This window comes from Haliotis rubra, unplaced genomic scaffold, assembly GCF_003918875.1.
Source record: "Haliotis rubra isolate DU_JTF1 unplaced genomic scaffold, ASM391887v1 Scf112, whole genome shotgun sequence".
In the NCBI taxonomy this organism is placed as follows: Eukaryota; Metazoa; Mollusca; class Gastropoda; order Lepetellida; family Haliotidae; genus Haliotis; species Haliotis rubra.
In genome coordinates this window covers 177,003-192,316 of record NW_025765026.1, presented here as the reverse complement: position 1 = coordinate 192,316, position 15,314 = coordinate 177,003, and the positions used below count along the sequence as shown (strand labels likewise).

The 15,314-nt window shown below is 41.3% G+C and overlaps 1 protein-coding gene across 1 annotated transcript; it reads left to right on the top strand.

Moving 5' to 3' along the window:
• Positions 1–3,071: 3,071 nt before the first annotated feature.
• On the top strand, positions 3,072–9,110 carry LOC124289868 (acid-sensing ion channel 2-like). The gene is made up of 3 exons (XM_046726548.1): positions 3,072–3,143; positions 6,908–7,003; positions 8,508–9,110. The coding sequence occupies exons 1-3, from the start codon at positions 3,072–3,074 to the stop codon at positions 9,108–9,110; spliced, it is 771 nt and encodes a 256-aa protein (XP_046582504.1).
• The last annotated feature ends 6,204 nt before the right edge of the window (positions 9,111–15,314 follow it).

Sequence of the window (15,314 nt, the reverse complement as noted above, 5' to 3'; positions counted from 1 at the left end):
TGATCAACCTTCAGTTGCTGGCGATAATCAGCCCGTTTTTTATATTGTATTGTCCTGATTAATATCAAATTTTAGAGATAGATGCTAGTTGTAATTCTTGTTTCTGTGATATTCTAGTTGACTGTCCTTTGTGGACAGGATTTACTGTCCTTTGTCGACAGGTTTTCAAAAAATTAATTGTATTTATCATGCATTGATAACTAGTTTTAGTCACGATATGGCTGAAATACTGCCGATATGACTATAAACGTACACTCACACATTTGAATGTCACTGGCGCAATAGTGAGTGAGTGAGTGAGTTAAAGTTTATAGTCACAGCGGCAGTATTTCAGCCATATCGTGACTTAAGACAGTTATAAATTCATGACAAATGCGCAAATTTTAAAACTCTGCCGACGAAGGACAGTAAAACCAACTAGTATATCACAGTAATAGGAAATAAAACTAGCGTATATCTCTAAAATAGGCTTTCAAATGAGGGCAATACAATATAAAATAAGGCTGAGGATCGCCAACAACTGAAGGTAGATCACCACTCTAGGGACCATGGGGACTTACAGTACTTTGGCTACCTGCATGGACCCTAGCTGGATTTATATCATCCCTTCAGCCACTGGCGATTGTACTGATATGTAGCCATAATAAAACAACAAATATTCTACGATTAAAAAGGTATGTAGAACTAAATTGACTTGGGAAGTTTTGGGACTTACGTACCCTCTCAGGAGGACAATAATTTTACAGTACTTTAACCACCTTCGAGGATACAGCCACTAACTATCTTAGCTGCTAATTTATTCTACAGATTATAAAATATCATTTATCTATTCACAAAACATATCAATCAAAATTTATCAATCAATTCTATTTCTTTTAAAAACTCAATGATTAAATGATAATTAATTTTACTAAAAAGATCCTTCACAGTTTTAACATTGAATATTTATCCCTTGTGATGGAAAAATCAATGCAGTCAAGCAGGACATGCTTGACCGTGATTCTCTCATCACAAGGGATGCAAAACGGAGGATCCTCACCTTTTAGCAAATATTCGTGGGTGTATCTTCAGTGTCAAATGCGACATCGTCGCATGATGACCTCTTCAAATCTGGATTGACAACCCAAGTAAGTATAATCGATAGTTGGCTTAATTTCATGTAACTTATTTATGCCTACTTGGGTGTCCCACTTCCTCTGCATTAGATCACGAATGTATAATCGAATGGTTGCTTTGTAATCGGAGTAAGGAAGAAGAAGTGGTGTGGCAGATTTGTTGAGTGCTGCCCTAGCAGCAAGATCAGCCATTGTGTTCCCAGAAATGCCAACATGGCTGGGCAACCAACAAAAGACGATGTCGCATTGGCCAGTAGCAAGTTCATTATACAATTCAATAATTTCTATTAAAAGTGGATGTTTACAGGAAAGAGTTTTAATAGCCTGAAGGCAAGAAAGAGAATCGGAAAAGATTATGTATTGCTTATATTTAGTGTGTCTCTGAATATATTTAAGGGCCGTTAATATGGCGTTGGCTTCTGCTGTAAAAATAGAGCTGTTATCTGGTATGGTAGAAGGGTATGATCAGACAGGGTAGAACCCACACGGACTTGAAATTGCCTGTCAGTTAAAAACTCGGATATAAACTGAGGCAAACGGCCTCGTAAGTCAAAATCATGTAAGTCTTTTAAAATGCCGTGCTTCCATGTCGTATCATAAGCTTTCTCTAAATCGAAAAATACTGACACTGCATGTTGCTTGTTAATAATGGCATTCTTAACGAATGACTCCAATCGAACTAAATGGTCAATGGTACTGCGATTTTTACGAAAACCACATTGAATATTTGTGATTAAATTATCTGATTCTAAGTACCAAGTTAATCTGTTATTGACCATGCGTTCCATGGTTTTGCAAACGCAGCTAGTCAAAGAAATGGGCCTATAGTTAGAGGGATCCGTATGATCACGTCCAGGTTTAGGTATGGGTACAACAATGGCATCACGCCAGGAGGATAGAAATTTGCGAGATGTCCAAATGTCATCAAAAATATTCAGTAGTGTCTCTAAACAGGATTCCGGTAAGTGTTTCAAAACCTGATAATGAATGTTATCACCTCCTGTTGCAGTATCGTGGGCTTGTTCAAGAGCAGTATGAAGCTCATGAATAGAAAAGATTTCATTATAATCTTCCCCATTATCCGAATGAAAATTAATTTTGTTCTTTTCCTGCTGTTTTTGGTATTTTTGAAATTTAGGAACATAGTTAGACGAGGAAGAATGTTTTTGAAGTGTTTCACCCAGTTTGTTTGCGATATCAGATGTATCTGTTAACAATTGATCTCCAGTTTTGAGATGATGTATGCTTGATTTGGTACCCTTACCTTTAATTCTCTGGATCATGTTCCATACCTTGGACATCGGCGTCCGTGAATATATTTTCGAAACATATTGTTGCCAAGACTGGCGCTTGTTTTGCTTAAACGTGCGCCGTGCTTTAGCATTTAAACTTTTATATTTATTTAAGTTATGCACCATTGGGTGGCGACGGAAATAGTGTTCGGCTTTTTTCGTGCCTTCCTGGCTTGTTTGCATTCATTGTTAAACCATGGTTTACGTATATGCGGATTTGCAGAGGATTTAGGAATACATGCATAGGCTATTTTGTTTAGTTCATCAGAGAATAATTGCACTGAATCAGGAACATCAAGAAAACGATCAGGATTTAAGCTATCCATACACAGTAATTCGAACAAAGGCCAGTTAGCCTTGTTGAAATTCCATCTTGATGATGGAGGAACGTCAGCTGGACTTATTGTTTGAAGAATGGTCGGGAAATGATCACTGCCACACAAGTCGCTGTGGACCGACCATTCAAATTCATTAAGCAGACCTGTATCAGTAAGAGATAAATCTAGACAAGAGTATGTACCTGTACCAGGATGTAAGTATGTTTTCGAATTATCATTGAAGATACACAGATCGTTGTTAGAAATAAAATCTTCCAATATGTTCCCATTTCTGTTCGTATCACCCCAAAGTGGATTATGACCGTTTAAATCACCCATGATGATACATGGCTTGGGGAGCTGATCATAGAGAGTCTGAAGATCAGTCTGCTGAAGAGAAGAAGATGGTGGTACATACAGTGAGCATAATGTGAAAATAATGTTCAGAGTCAGTCTGACAGCAACAGCTTGAAGACATGTATTTAGGGGAACAGGGCTATGTATAACACCCCGTCTAACCAAAACGGAAGAACCCCCAGTAGCTCTAGGCCCTGGAGGAGAAAAGTAGTTATATGAATTATATTGTCTTACATCAAATTGATCTGTATTTTTAAGATAGGTTTCCTGTAAACAAAATGCCGATGGTTTTAAATCTTGAATCAGTAACTGTAAATCATTATAATTGTTCCTTAGTCCTCTACAATTCCACTGAACAATATTATTTGAGCAGTTCATGGAGGCTCAATGAGAGATCGTACATTGGAGTGGGGTTTTCTCCCATGGCTAGGGAGCGAAGAATCGACCTCTATCTCCAAAGGTTCAAACTGATTTTGAACCTTTACTGAAGGTGTCTGAGAGGAAGGCACCTCCAAATGCAGGAGAGTTCTGGTCTTCTTTTTTGATTGCTTTTTCTCTTTTTTCCCATTTTTTGATATGTTTGATTGTGCTGGTGTTGATTCCGGCACAGATTCTGGTTCAGATGAATGATCTATTGAAAGTTGTGATGCTACACGTTCTGTCTGGGAAGCTGAAGAAGATATATTTGACAGAGATGGAGAGATCAGAGCATGATCATCGATAATGATTTTTTCATGAACCCAAGATAGGGATGTTTGACAGGCTGTTGAAGTCAGGGAAGGTCTGGAGGCAGTGGTACGAAAGGACACTGCATCTGAGTACAATATAGTTGAAGCAGTTGAGAGAGGAACAAGCTTTTTCGCTTCCACATAAGAAATATTGTTCGTGTGTTTGATTTTTTTAATTCTCGTTTCACGATCATATAATGGGCAGGATTTGGATGAGGCCAAGTGGTCTCCATCGCAGTTCGCACACTTGATGTTATTTGTGCATTCAGAAGACTCGTGAGCGCCTCCACAACGGGAACAGACCGTGTTGTTACGGCAGAACTTGGCCCCATGACCAAACTTTTGACATTTGAAACATCGGAGTGGAGTTGGTACATATACCTCCACCCCACTAACAATGATCCGTTCCGGAGACGTGTTACGTCCTTCACCTCCCCACAGACACCTTGAGTGCCCTTTGAAATAGCGAATGGGTTCAGTTTCAAAGGATTGTCATCTATAGATGAGATCACAATGAATCTCGGCCAAGATTCAACTATGTCAGGAGATCCTTCATCTGATGATGTAGATACCACATGTCTACGTTTGTGTTTTGATGAACCAGATTGAATGGAAAAAGCCATGGTGTTTCAAAAGTGTTCAACATCCCTGCTCCCCACCCGCCATGGATTGTCAACAAGGACGGTGTTACAGCGGAAGCCAGGCTGTTCCACCAGGGCTACAGGGATTTTATACTCCAGCAAATAAAAACATAGATAGCTGTAGAATCTGAAAGAAAAAATGTCAGGCTGGTTCGCCCATGACATCATTCTGGAGAAACACAGAATTCAGCGGTTTATATTGCCAGATTGGCCCATGAGCCACCGCCTTCTGGCATAGAAATCTAGGCATATTAATCTATTAATAATTTGTACATTATAATTCAAAATAGCCAAGACCAAAATAATAAAGTTTGTGCACAAAGATGAACCATGCACAGGGCTCGGCGTGACCAGCCGATTGGTAGAACCGGGCCCATTCTACCACCCGTCTAGGTGAAGTAAGGGGCGAAGTGGTGTGTTGGGCAAAAGGAACACGGTTCCAGGCTCCCAATGCCCTCAACCACCAGACTCCCGTCCTCCACCGACACAGGGGCGCAACCCACGGCAAACGGGTTGGTGGACCAAATATACCCCCGGGTCCACAACGGGGGGTTGAAGAGCGCTTAGCGTTACCCATCACCCACCACGAGGAGGTGGCTCTTCACGGGTGCCCACGGGCGCAATATGTTGGCTATGAAGTAACAACTTGGTTTTAGAAAATCATCATTGATGAAAACAGCAATTAATGTAAATGACCTTCGTTAAAAAGAAATATAATTTAATGAACGGGGATACTTCTTCTTGGGGTGATATTTTTTCAGAAAGTATGTTTTATTATTGTGTATGGATTTAGAAAATGATTATTCCATTCACAACGTGTTGTGCAAAGACGCCATTTTCGTTTAAGCGTGTTTTTTTCATGATCTGCCCGTGAACGTTGTAGAGGTAAATTTTTGACACGTGTCTGTGTGTTGTCGTATATTCCAGTGACAGAAAGGAGACTGAAAGCTGTTCTCATATTGTCTTAAACTCTAATGTTCATTATATGCGGCGTCTGTACACCTGATACAACTGGAGCCCGTGAAGAACCGGGTTAGAATTGATCACCAGTAACCCATGCTTGTCGTAAGAGGCGACAAACGGGTTCGGGTGGCCAGACTCGCTGACTGAGTTAAAACATGTCATCGTATCCCAACTGCGTAGATCGATGTTCATGCTGTTTTTCCCTGGATTGTCTGGCCCAGATCCGATTTTTTTACAGCCCGCCACCATATAGCTGAAATAATGTTGAGTGCGGCGCACTCAAGCAAACGTACAGCAGGATAAGCAGAGCACTGAATAGAGAGCACTGTGGCCCGAGCTTTAAACTAATGCAAGTCCTTGATACCTAAGATATTAAACATGAAAATTTTAAAAGCTTCTTATTCTTATCACCTACTTTGATTTAATTTTGTGTGTGCGTGTGTGTGTGTGTTTTGATGGCCGGTTATAATCATATACGATCAAAAACCTCAAATGGGAAAACTATTTCAGAAAACGCACTGAACAGGTTTGAAGGTTTTTAGCGTTAAATCAATCACTTACTGTTGTTCCAGACCGGAAAAAAACAAAACTGACTCATCTGCAGTTAAAAACGGAAGTATTTAACCGTAATTCTGGGTTGACAGCATTTCCATCCCCGGCAGTATACATCATAATGATTATGTCGCAGCAATCCCCTATCTATTTTTGGCACTATCAGATGATAGCGACAATTTTACTTATCGATTTAGTCAAAAGGTTCAGTGTTTTTGGCACTATTTCCATTAACTGTCACCCCTAGAAGGGAATGTTTCATCTTCATTTGCAAGAATTACTCCATCTTGAGTCCAGGGAATGTGATGGGAGTACATATTTACCTATAGAGGGTAAACATAAAACAATCCCACTTTCAGCTGGTTTCAAATGTTTACTTTTACAAAATGCACATACATTTTCTTTGCTGCAGTCAATGGTTCTCTGCTTGCACGTAATTCCGGACGTACCCATGGTCTGCGCCTCTTGCTTAATGTCCAGGAAGAGGAGTATACTCGGAGTAATGATGGATACCTTGGAACAGGGTTTATGGCGAGTGCCAATAACAAGTTTCTACATTTTGAATAATGATTTTGTGTAAATGACCCGATAACCCTTAAAGCTAGATCCCATCCACACCCAACATGTCCATCCCTTTATACAATTACCATTATTCCAGGTTGTACATACCCTCACAACTACCGACGCGCATTCGACCATGAAGATACCGAAAACAAAACATCATGACTGTGGAATGTTGCTTAGGATAAGAATATTATATATGAATCTACTTACAAGATTTTTCATAGAGGCAGCTTGAGCCATTATCTGTAAACACATGTGGTATCAAAACAAGGAAACTGATGCTGCAATGTAAAGTTATTGACAAAATATATGCTCTTTCCTGATATCATTCATAACATGTAGTATGCCCATGTGTTTTCTCTTTGTTGTGACCTGAAGGTGGCTGTTCACGCTCCGGAGGTGATCCCAATCATGTCTGAGATGGGAGTGGCAGTGGCTCCCGGATTCCATCACTTTGTAGGTATAGGAGTGAAGGTAAGTAGCATGCTCTGTTAATGACAGTCGAAAATTCAGTTCGTAAATCGCACCTGTCGGGCACTTTTGGTACATTTTCATCTACGTTAAGCAGAAGACAGCTGCAATCGGGTCCAGGATTGAACCTGGCGGGAATGTATTATTGCAAACTCCCTACTTGTTAAAGTCACTGAAAACGATGTATTCATACCTATTTGTGGGATTTTCAGTGGTCAGAATGTGCATTGTTCATACGACCCCAGTTTGGCGTGAGATTGATTAGTTTTGTCGTGAGGGAGTGACATGAGTATTACTGTGAGTCTCAAGCCAAAGGCGTGTGAGAGTTGGCAGGTACAGTCCGTTTGGGACAAAAGCGGACCGATGAATTGCAATCTAACTCGAAAACTAACAAACATATAATACTCTATGAAACGTTGATCATAATGAAAACATCATCTCTGAGTTTTTTCAGAATTAATGTCCTAAAAATACAAAAGTTGTTTAACAAACTATCATTAAAATATTGACACAGTTATTTGTTACGAGGGAGGAGTGCAAAGAGAGGAACAGCCAGGTGTATGAGAAGCACGTGCACAAGTGCCGACAAAGTAATTGATTCATTTACCTGTATTGTACCGTCTCCATTCTTTCTCGCACAAATCTAAATTTAACTCACCAAAGTCTTGATATTTCTGGTAAACAGATGTACTGATTGAAGATTGTTGACAGCTGTTGAATGATCAATGTAGAAGAGTGGTAGGTCTCTTGGGTGGGTGTTAGCAGACAGATGAGCGTAAATCTAAATGAATCCAACGAATGAACGATTACAAGTTATTTTGTGAGCAAAACAGTTTCAGATACACATGCATTAGAATCTTTGACTGGCATACAAAGACTTCTAACATAAAACTGGAGAGTGTATCCAGTCACAATCAACATCCAGTCAGTTATCTCCTTGCTTCAGGATTGCAGATGTCAGCTTATCAGAGAATGTACTTGGTGTGGAGATATTGGCATATAACAATATGAACACAGACTACCGCCGATCTGTGTAACGAGATGTTACTGGGTTAGGATTTGTAGAAATCATTATTCATTACTCTTCCTATCCGATGAATGAAAATATGTGTTTCATTGCCCCTCGCACATTTGTTACCGAAAGTTTAAATTATATTACTATTACATCGCCATATTGGGAAGTCATTAAACATTTTCACAGTTTCATATTTAAGCATAATGAAGTATATTTAACTTTGTCAAATATTTAACTATACAAGGAGATACGTTTGAGCACAAAGAGACAAGGACACAAATCCATTTAAATACACATGACCAGACCAGCAGGCATTCCTAATAGTAAGGACTTCGCCACTATCATAGAGAAACCATTCTATGTAAGTTGTATGATAATTTAAAGACTGATGAATACACTGATAATTCTTCTTTTGTGAAGTAAAAATCACAAGGAATACCCGATATATCAGAACATGAACCTGGTGATGATGTTATTTCTGTATTGTGACAGGAGGTGGCTGCTCACGAGGGCGTAGGTGGCTGTGGCGACAGACTTCTGAAGTATATCACAAGTAACTATTCCCGGGATGCCTGCAAAATGGAGTGTGAGATGGATTTCTTCTTGAGCATGTGCAACTGCAGGGGCTTTGCAAACCCAAGCGAAGATTTTGCATTTTGCACACCCCGACAGTTTCAGGAATGTTATATCCCAGCTAAAGCTAAATATCGTCAGACAGACACTGGCTGTGAAGCTGGATGTCCTGAAGCATGCAGATATATCAGGTTCACCACCCAACACTCCAGCTCCCCACTGACCAGGAACTACATTACTGCGTACACCAAGGCCAAGGGTAAGACTGAAGAGTACTGGAGGAGGAATCTTGTTATTCTGGAGATGTATCTGAGCTCTATGACCTACGAACACATTGAAAAACAGCTGGGGTATGGGATCCTGGACCTGTTCTGTGACATCGGCGGAGCACTGGGTCTGTTGCTTGGTGCCAGCCTGCTGACAGTGTTAGAAGTGTTTGACTTCTTGTGTATCACTGTCTTCTCGGCGGTATTTGAAAAGAACAAAGTTCATGAAATTGACAGAGTAGACAACTCCAAATAAACCATTGGTAATGTAAATGCACAATGACATACGTTGACAGACACAATTGACAACGTCAGTAATGACACCAAATGTTTTGAAAAGGTTAAGCTTGTCCTACCCTACAGGAAGCCCATGCCCTTCACACGGTTGGCCTGTGGAAGTAAGTGCCCTTAGCCAGAAGCAGCGCTCCATTACTCCTGTCATGCGGGTCATTTAGATATTGTTGCATTCCTGTATTTATGAGAAAACGTGCATTTTGAATATTAAATACCTGTAAATATAGTCTATGTCTGTTTATGTTATGATGTTTACAATGTTATTCAATAGGTACAGGTCACCCTTAATTACAACAAACGTAATGCAATATGTTCAAAGGAAAACGCTTCATCATGACATAGAGTTAGCTTAATCACTGATGAGATATTTGGACAACGTTAGGTCGTGTCATCTAACACAGGAAGAAACATATAAGACAGGTAAAGTACAACGAACATTTCTTCATATTTAGGACGCATAATATACCTTTATTATAGCATACAAGGTCTTCTACTGACCACATGTAATAGGGATTATACATCCGGATATTGTGTTACACTTCATCTTTCGCCACTCCGAGCAGAACTTCTGATTCATACGTGTAATGGTTCATATCTGTGATACTCTAGTATTTTTACTGTCCATCGTCGACAGGTTTAACTCTTCACAATGTTTTCATTTTTGTATTGTATAAATTGTTTTCGTCGCGATATGGCTGAGATATTGCCGATGTGACATTAAATATTAACTCACTCACTCACTCATACGTGTAATGAAACGGGTCAGCACAAAGGGGAGCACACATGATCCCCATGATTTCATCTTTGATGAATGTCTGCCCGCCAAATTTCACGTCCATGTTATATACTAAGCAGCAAAAGAAACGTCAGTTTGGAATTTTCCTTGGTAGAAACGGATAACTGTAAACTCATTTAGTGTTTTGATTGTATATTTTTGACATCTCCAACTTTACCTGAGCAAAGACATTCCTTCCCATACTCAGAATGGAACCCAGGAAATGGTCTCAAAAACGCAACCTGATCTCGGAGATGGTACGGTGTTCTCCATGTTTTTCATGCAACTCATGCTGCACGTGCTGTTCACAAGGACCAGCCGTATAAAATGCACCCCCAAACCTGGTTGAAACATTCACATTACAACGTCAGCAGGACGCCGCGACTCACGACAGCTCAGAGGAACCAGGCGCTAGGAAGACTTGAAGCTGCCCACACTGCACAAGCCGTTGCCATTCACTTCCAGGTCAACGTTCGGACCATCTACAGGCTGCAGCAACGTTTCCGGGCCACCAACACCACAAATGATCGCCCCGTACTTGCAGACCAAGGGTGACCACAAGACGACAAGACCGCCATGTTGTGCGACAGCATGTACAGAATCCCTTCATGCAGGCATCCGAAACAGCACACCAGACAGTGGGAACACACGAAAGACCAATCAGTATTGATACAGTACGCCGACGTCTTAACAGCGGGAACCTCCATTGCCGTAGACCTTACCGTGGACCTATCCTCACCCCTCGTCATCGGCGTGAACGTCTACAGTTTGCCCTACAACATCAAAACTGGCGATACAGGCAATGGAGAACTGTTCTGTTCACAGATGAGAGTCGGTACTGCGTATCAACTGCAGATGGCAGAACAAGAATATGGCGACGACGTGGCCAGCGTTACTCAGACCAATGTGTTATGGAAAGAGACTCATGGGGAGGTGTAAGCATCATGGTATGGGGTGGAATAGGCCTGAACCAGAGAGTGGGTCCTGTGGTGTTCCAGAACCTTGGTCCAGGGAGAGGAGGCGGCTCTACATCGACCAAGCTCTCAGACCCAACGTCATACCACATTTCGCACGTCACCGGAACAACATTTTCCAGCCTGATAACGCCCGGGCCCATACTGCCAGAGCTACACGGGACTTCTTACAGCAGAACGGTGTCAACAGTATGCAGTGGCCAGCCCTTAGTCCTGATTTAAACCCAATTGAACATCTTTGGGGTGAAATTCAGAGGAGACTGAATAATGTCATACCAAGGCCGAAGACAGCCGATTTATCGCGCCAGGCCTTTCTTAGAGTATGGTTCAAGGTGCCAATGGCCTTCATCAATCGATTGGTGCACTCCATGCATAGACGTTGTGCTGCAGTTATTGCCGCTCGTGTTGGTCACACTAGATACTGAAGTCAAGGGTCTGAATGGACTGCAAACGTTCACGTAATGTCTTGAAATTGTGCTGAGTTATTCATTGATGTGTCAAGATATTGTACACAAAATGTTTTTGATCCGCTTATTATGTCCATTTCTGCAATGATTTGATTACAGTGCCTATCTAATTTTGAATTCGTACTGACGGTTTTTTGCTGCTGAGTATATTAATAAGGGAGTCCAACATTTCCGATATTTCTTTTTCAGTAAATGTCATATGGCATTTGCTTTGATTTTTGACAAATTGTCCTGAAATTATGAAGTTATAATTGTAACTATATCTACAGTTTCCACCTTCAGCACCACATGTAAATTAATCTTTTACTTATGTCTGCCATATGAGATAGTGGTGTACAATGTTGCAATATCAAATTATTTGACAGAGGGGGACTTGGTTGTTTTATAAGATGGCAAAAATTCAAATAAGACCTATTATGAGAACCCACGCGGTATAAATTCGTCTTGTCTCCCTAGTGGTTAAAGCGTTCGCTTGTCACGCGAAAGACCCGGGTTCGATTCCCCACATATGTGAAGCCAACTTCTGGTATCTTCTACCGTGATATTGCTGGAATGTTGCTAAAAGCGACGTAAAACCATACTCACTCTATCCTTCTAACTTTTAAACAAATAAACAGGATTTATTTATTTAAGTACATTGGGATCCGGACCACCACCATATCAACAAAGCCGTATTTTGTTGTCACAGGTTATTGTGAGTTGACGTGTTTTCTGCAGAACTTGCAACTTTGTTTCCACGCTAATGTTACCAGACAACAGCGAATGCAAACTATGACATACAATGAATGATCTGCTGTGTTGGACGAGTTGGTTGCACTGCATAGTAGCGGTGGGTGAGCTGGCTAAGGCGCCAGGCTAGTGATCCAGCGAGGTTGAGGTGCCGGGATCGAGCCCACCTGTGACCGGGTGTAAAAACCTTGGAGTCAACTCTGTGTGCAGACTCTTTCAGTGTTGTCACAACCCCTAGTGTACAGTACACAACCCTGTGCACTTAAAAGAACCCACGAATCCGTTGGTATATGACCAGATGGTGGCCACATCAATACGTGAAAACACCTAGTTGCGGGTACAGCAACGTGCAGTAAACTTGGACAAAGTACTGTGACTATGTATCCCAGTCCACCCAACTGTGAATGGGTACCTCGTTAGGATGGGAAAGCCACAATAACGCGGTGCGCCTAGTGGCAGCAAGAGTTGTATACTCCCCAGGGAGTTGAGATTGATAATACGATGTGCCGTTGAGATTGACATCCAATAATGGAGGGAAAAATACCAGCGCCTTGAGCATGCACCAGTTGCGTGGATATGTGCGCTATATAATTATACTATAATAATAGTAGCTGTGTGATGTACACCGGAGGCCTTGGGCGGACAACATGGCGGAGGAAGAGCAACAGAATAGAACATGACTGAAGGATGTTCTAAATCCCCTTCACATGTACATGTGATCATGAAAGTATTCAAGGCTTGTTCATGCCTGTGTCCAGACATAGAGCACCATCGCCCACAGTGTACATACTGTGACGCAAAAAACCCTTTAAATGAGAGATAGCTGACATCTGATTACAATATTTCTTCCCAGGTGATAACATTCAATTAGACTATTTCACCGACGCATAATCGATATCGACACGCCACCTTGCGTGGCAGTGATAAACGAAAAACATTGCAAAAGATACGTTGGCTTACGACAGACAATAGAAGCAGCGACGCGTCGTCAGGACATTGTGGCGTAAATGAACAGGTGCACTCTTTTATTGGATAAAGAGCAGATAGCATCGTTAAAGGATACCGCCTATGAAAAGAAAAATGATGATTGTGTTAGATTACTACATGCCCTGTAGTATGGTCGTGCAATAAACTATAGAGAATTATTTGAGTGAGAAGTATGTATCTGTGAGTAGAATTATAGAATGACCGTGTTCACTTTCATTCATAAACCCTCACCTCAAGATATTTACAGCAATATTGATACACGTATGAGTACACTAACGGGGGCCGACTTTAAGGATGGCGTGTTCAGTGGCTTGAGTACACAGGATTTTACGAATGGACTTTCATTGATTCAGGAATCGTATATGTATACATATGACATGTAAGTTAATTATAAGTATTGCTATTTTGTTCCATGGTTTTCAATGCAAAGAAAGGATCAAGTTAGAAATTCCGATAAGTACTGTTGTAGCTCTGTGAGTTTACGACTTTCATGGCGTCATGCTGGACGGAAAATGTGACAACATTTCTTGAATTAACGACTCTTTAAAATAAAAGGATGTTTAATTCTTGATTTCTTTTGCTATGACACTCCTCCTATACATCTGATAAAAATAATGTGTTTTTGTATGCAAGGATCGAGTAGACGAATGGATCTGTCATAATTGGAGAAATAATGTAACATCTGAATTTGTTTTTGCATACATTTGTTCGTTTATTGGGCAAAGCGGTCATTATTACACGAAATAAAGTACTCTTTATTTCGATCTTTGGTATTGGTGACAAAAAACATTTGATGTTTAATTGTAAAATGTATGCGGAATTCAGGGATGCTCTCTGAAACCTGAGTTTGAAAAAGTCGTGACGTGACGCGTCTCATATGTGATGATTGCCAGACACTTTAATGTGCATCCATCCACTGTAAGTCGACTCAGACAACGTTTTCGGGCTACCAGAAGTGTTGCTGATGGTCCGCGACCTGGTGCACCACCTGTGATAACAGCTTGACAAAACCGCAATATCCGAGTTTCACACTTGCGAAATCGGTTCTAAACAGCTGATGATGAGGCAGGGAGGACAATTGGGACAAGTCAACGTCATTTCAGCGCCCAAAAGGTGCGAGGACGCCTTGCTGCCTTCAACATCCGGTGTCGTCACACGTACCGTGGTCCAACCTTATTGCATCGCCACAGACTTGCCAGACAGCGATGGGCAGCAAATGGGGCCAATCGTGGCAACAGGACATGACCAGATGTCATTTTGTCAGATGAATCCAGGTTTAACTTATCCTTTGCAGATGGACGTCCACAGATTTATCGACGTAAAGGAGAAAGACTTGCGCCAAACTGTGTCCTTGAACGTGATCGTTTTGGAGGGGGTGGTGTCATGATCAGACCACGGACCATCAGAGGCTGCAGACCATCCAACAGCTGTTCCTGAGAAATGCGTCACGCCAAAGACCCGGGTTCGATTCCCCACATGGGCACAATAGGTGAAGCCCATTTCTGGTGTCCCCCGCCGTGATGTTGCTGGAATATTGCTGAAAGCGGCGTAAAACCAAAACTCATTAAGTCAGTCAGTCCTGAGAAATGTGTGTCTTTCAATGCCCCAAAGACTGCGAGCATGTCTTGCAGCGCACGCTGGACACACACGATATTGACTGCAAGTGACCCCTCCTTTGTTTGATGTCGTTGTTGCGTCACTGATGTTGTTGTTGACTGGACATTTTCAGATGAAATTATTGACAGATGTTCACTTAAAACAAATCTGCCAGTTAGGTTTATATATGGTGAAATTGGTGTGAGTAAAGAAAGTATGAATGTCAAATTGCGTTTTTAATGGCTTACAGTATACTATAATAATAGTAGCTGTGTGATGTACACCGGAGGCCTTGGGCGGACATGGCATAGCCCTCTAAACAACATGGCGGAGGAAGAGCAACAGAATACAACATGACTGAAGTATGTTCTAAATCCCCTTCACATGTACATGTGATCATGAAAGTATTCAAGGCTTGTTCATGCCTGTGTCCAGACATAGAGCACCATCGCCCACAGTGTACTTACTGTGACGCAAAACCCCTTTTGAATGAGAGATAGCTGACATCTGATAACAATATTTCTTCCCAGGTGATAACATTCAATTAGACTATTTCACCGAAGCATAATCGATATCGACACGCCACCTTGCGTGGCAGTGATAAACGAAAAATATTGCAAAAGATACGTTGGTTTACG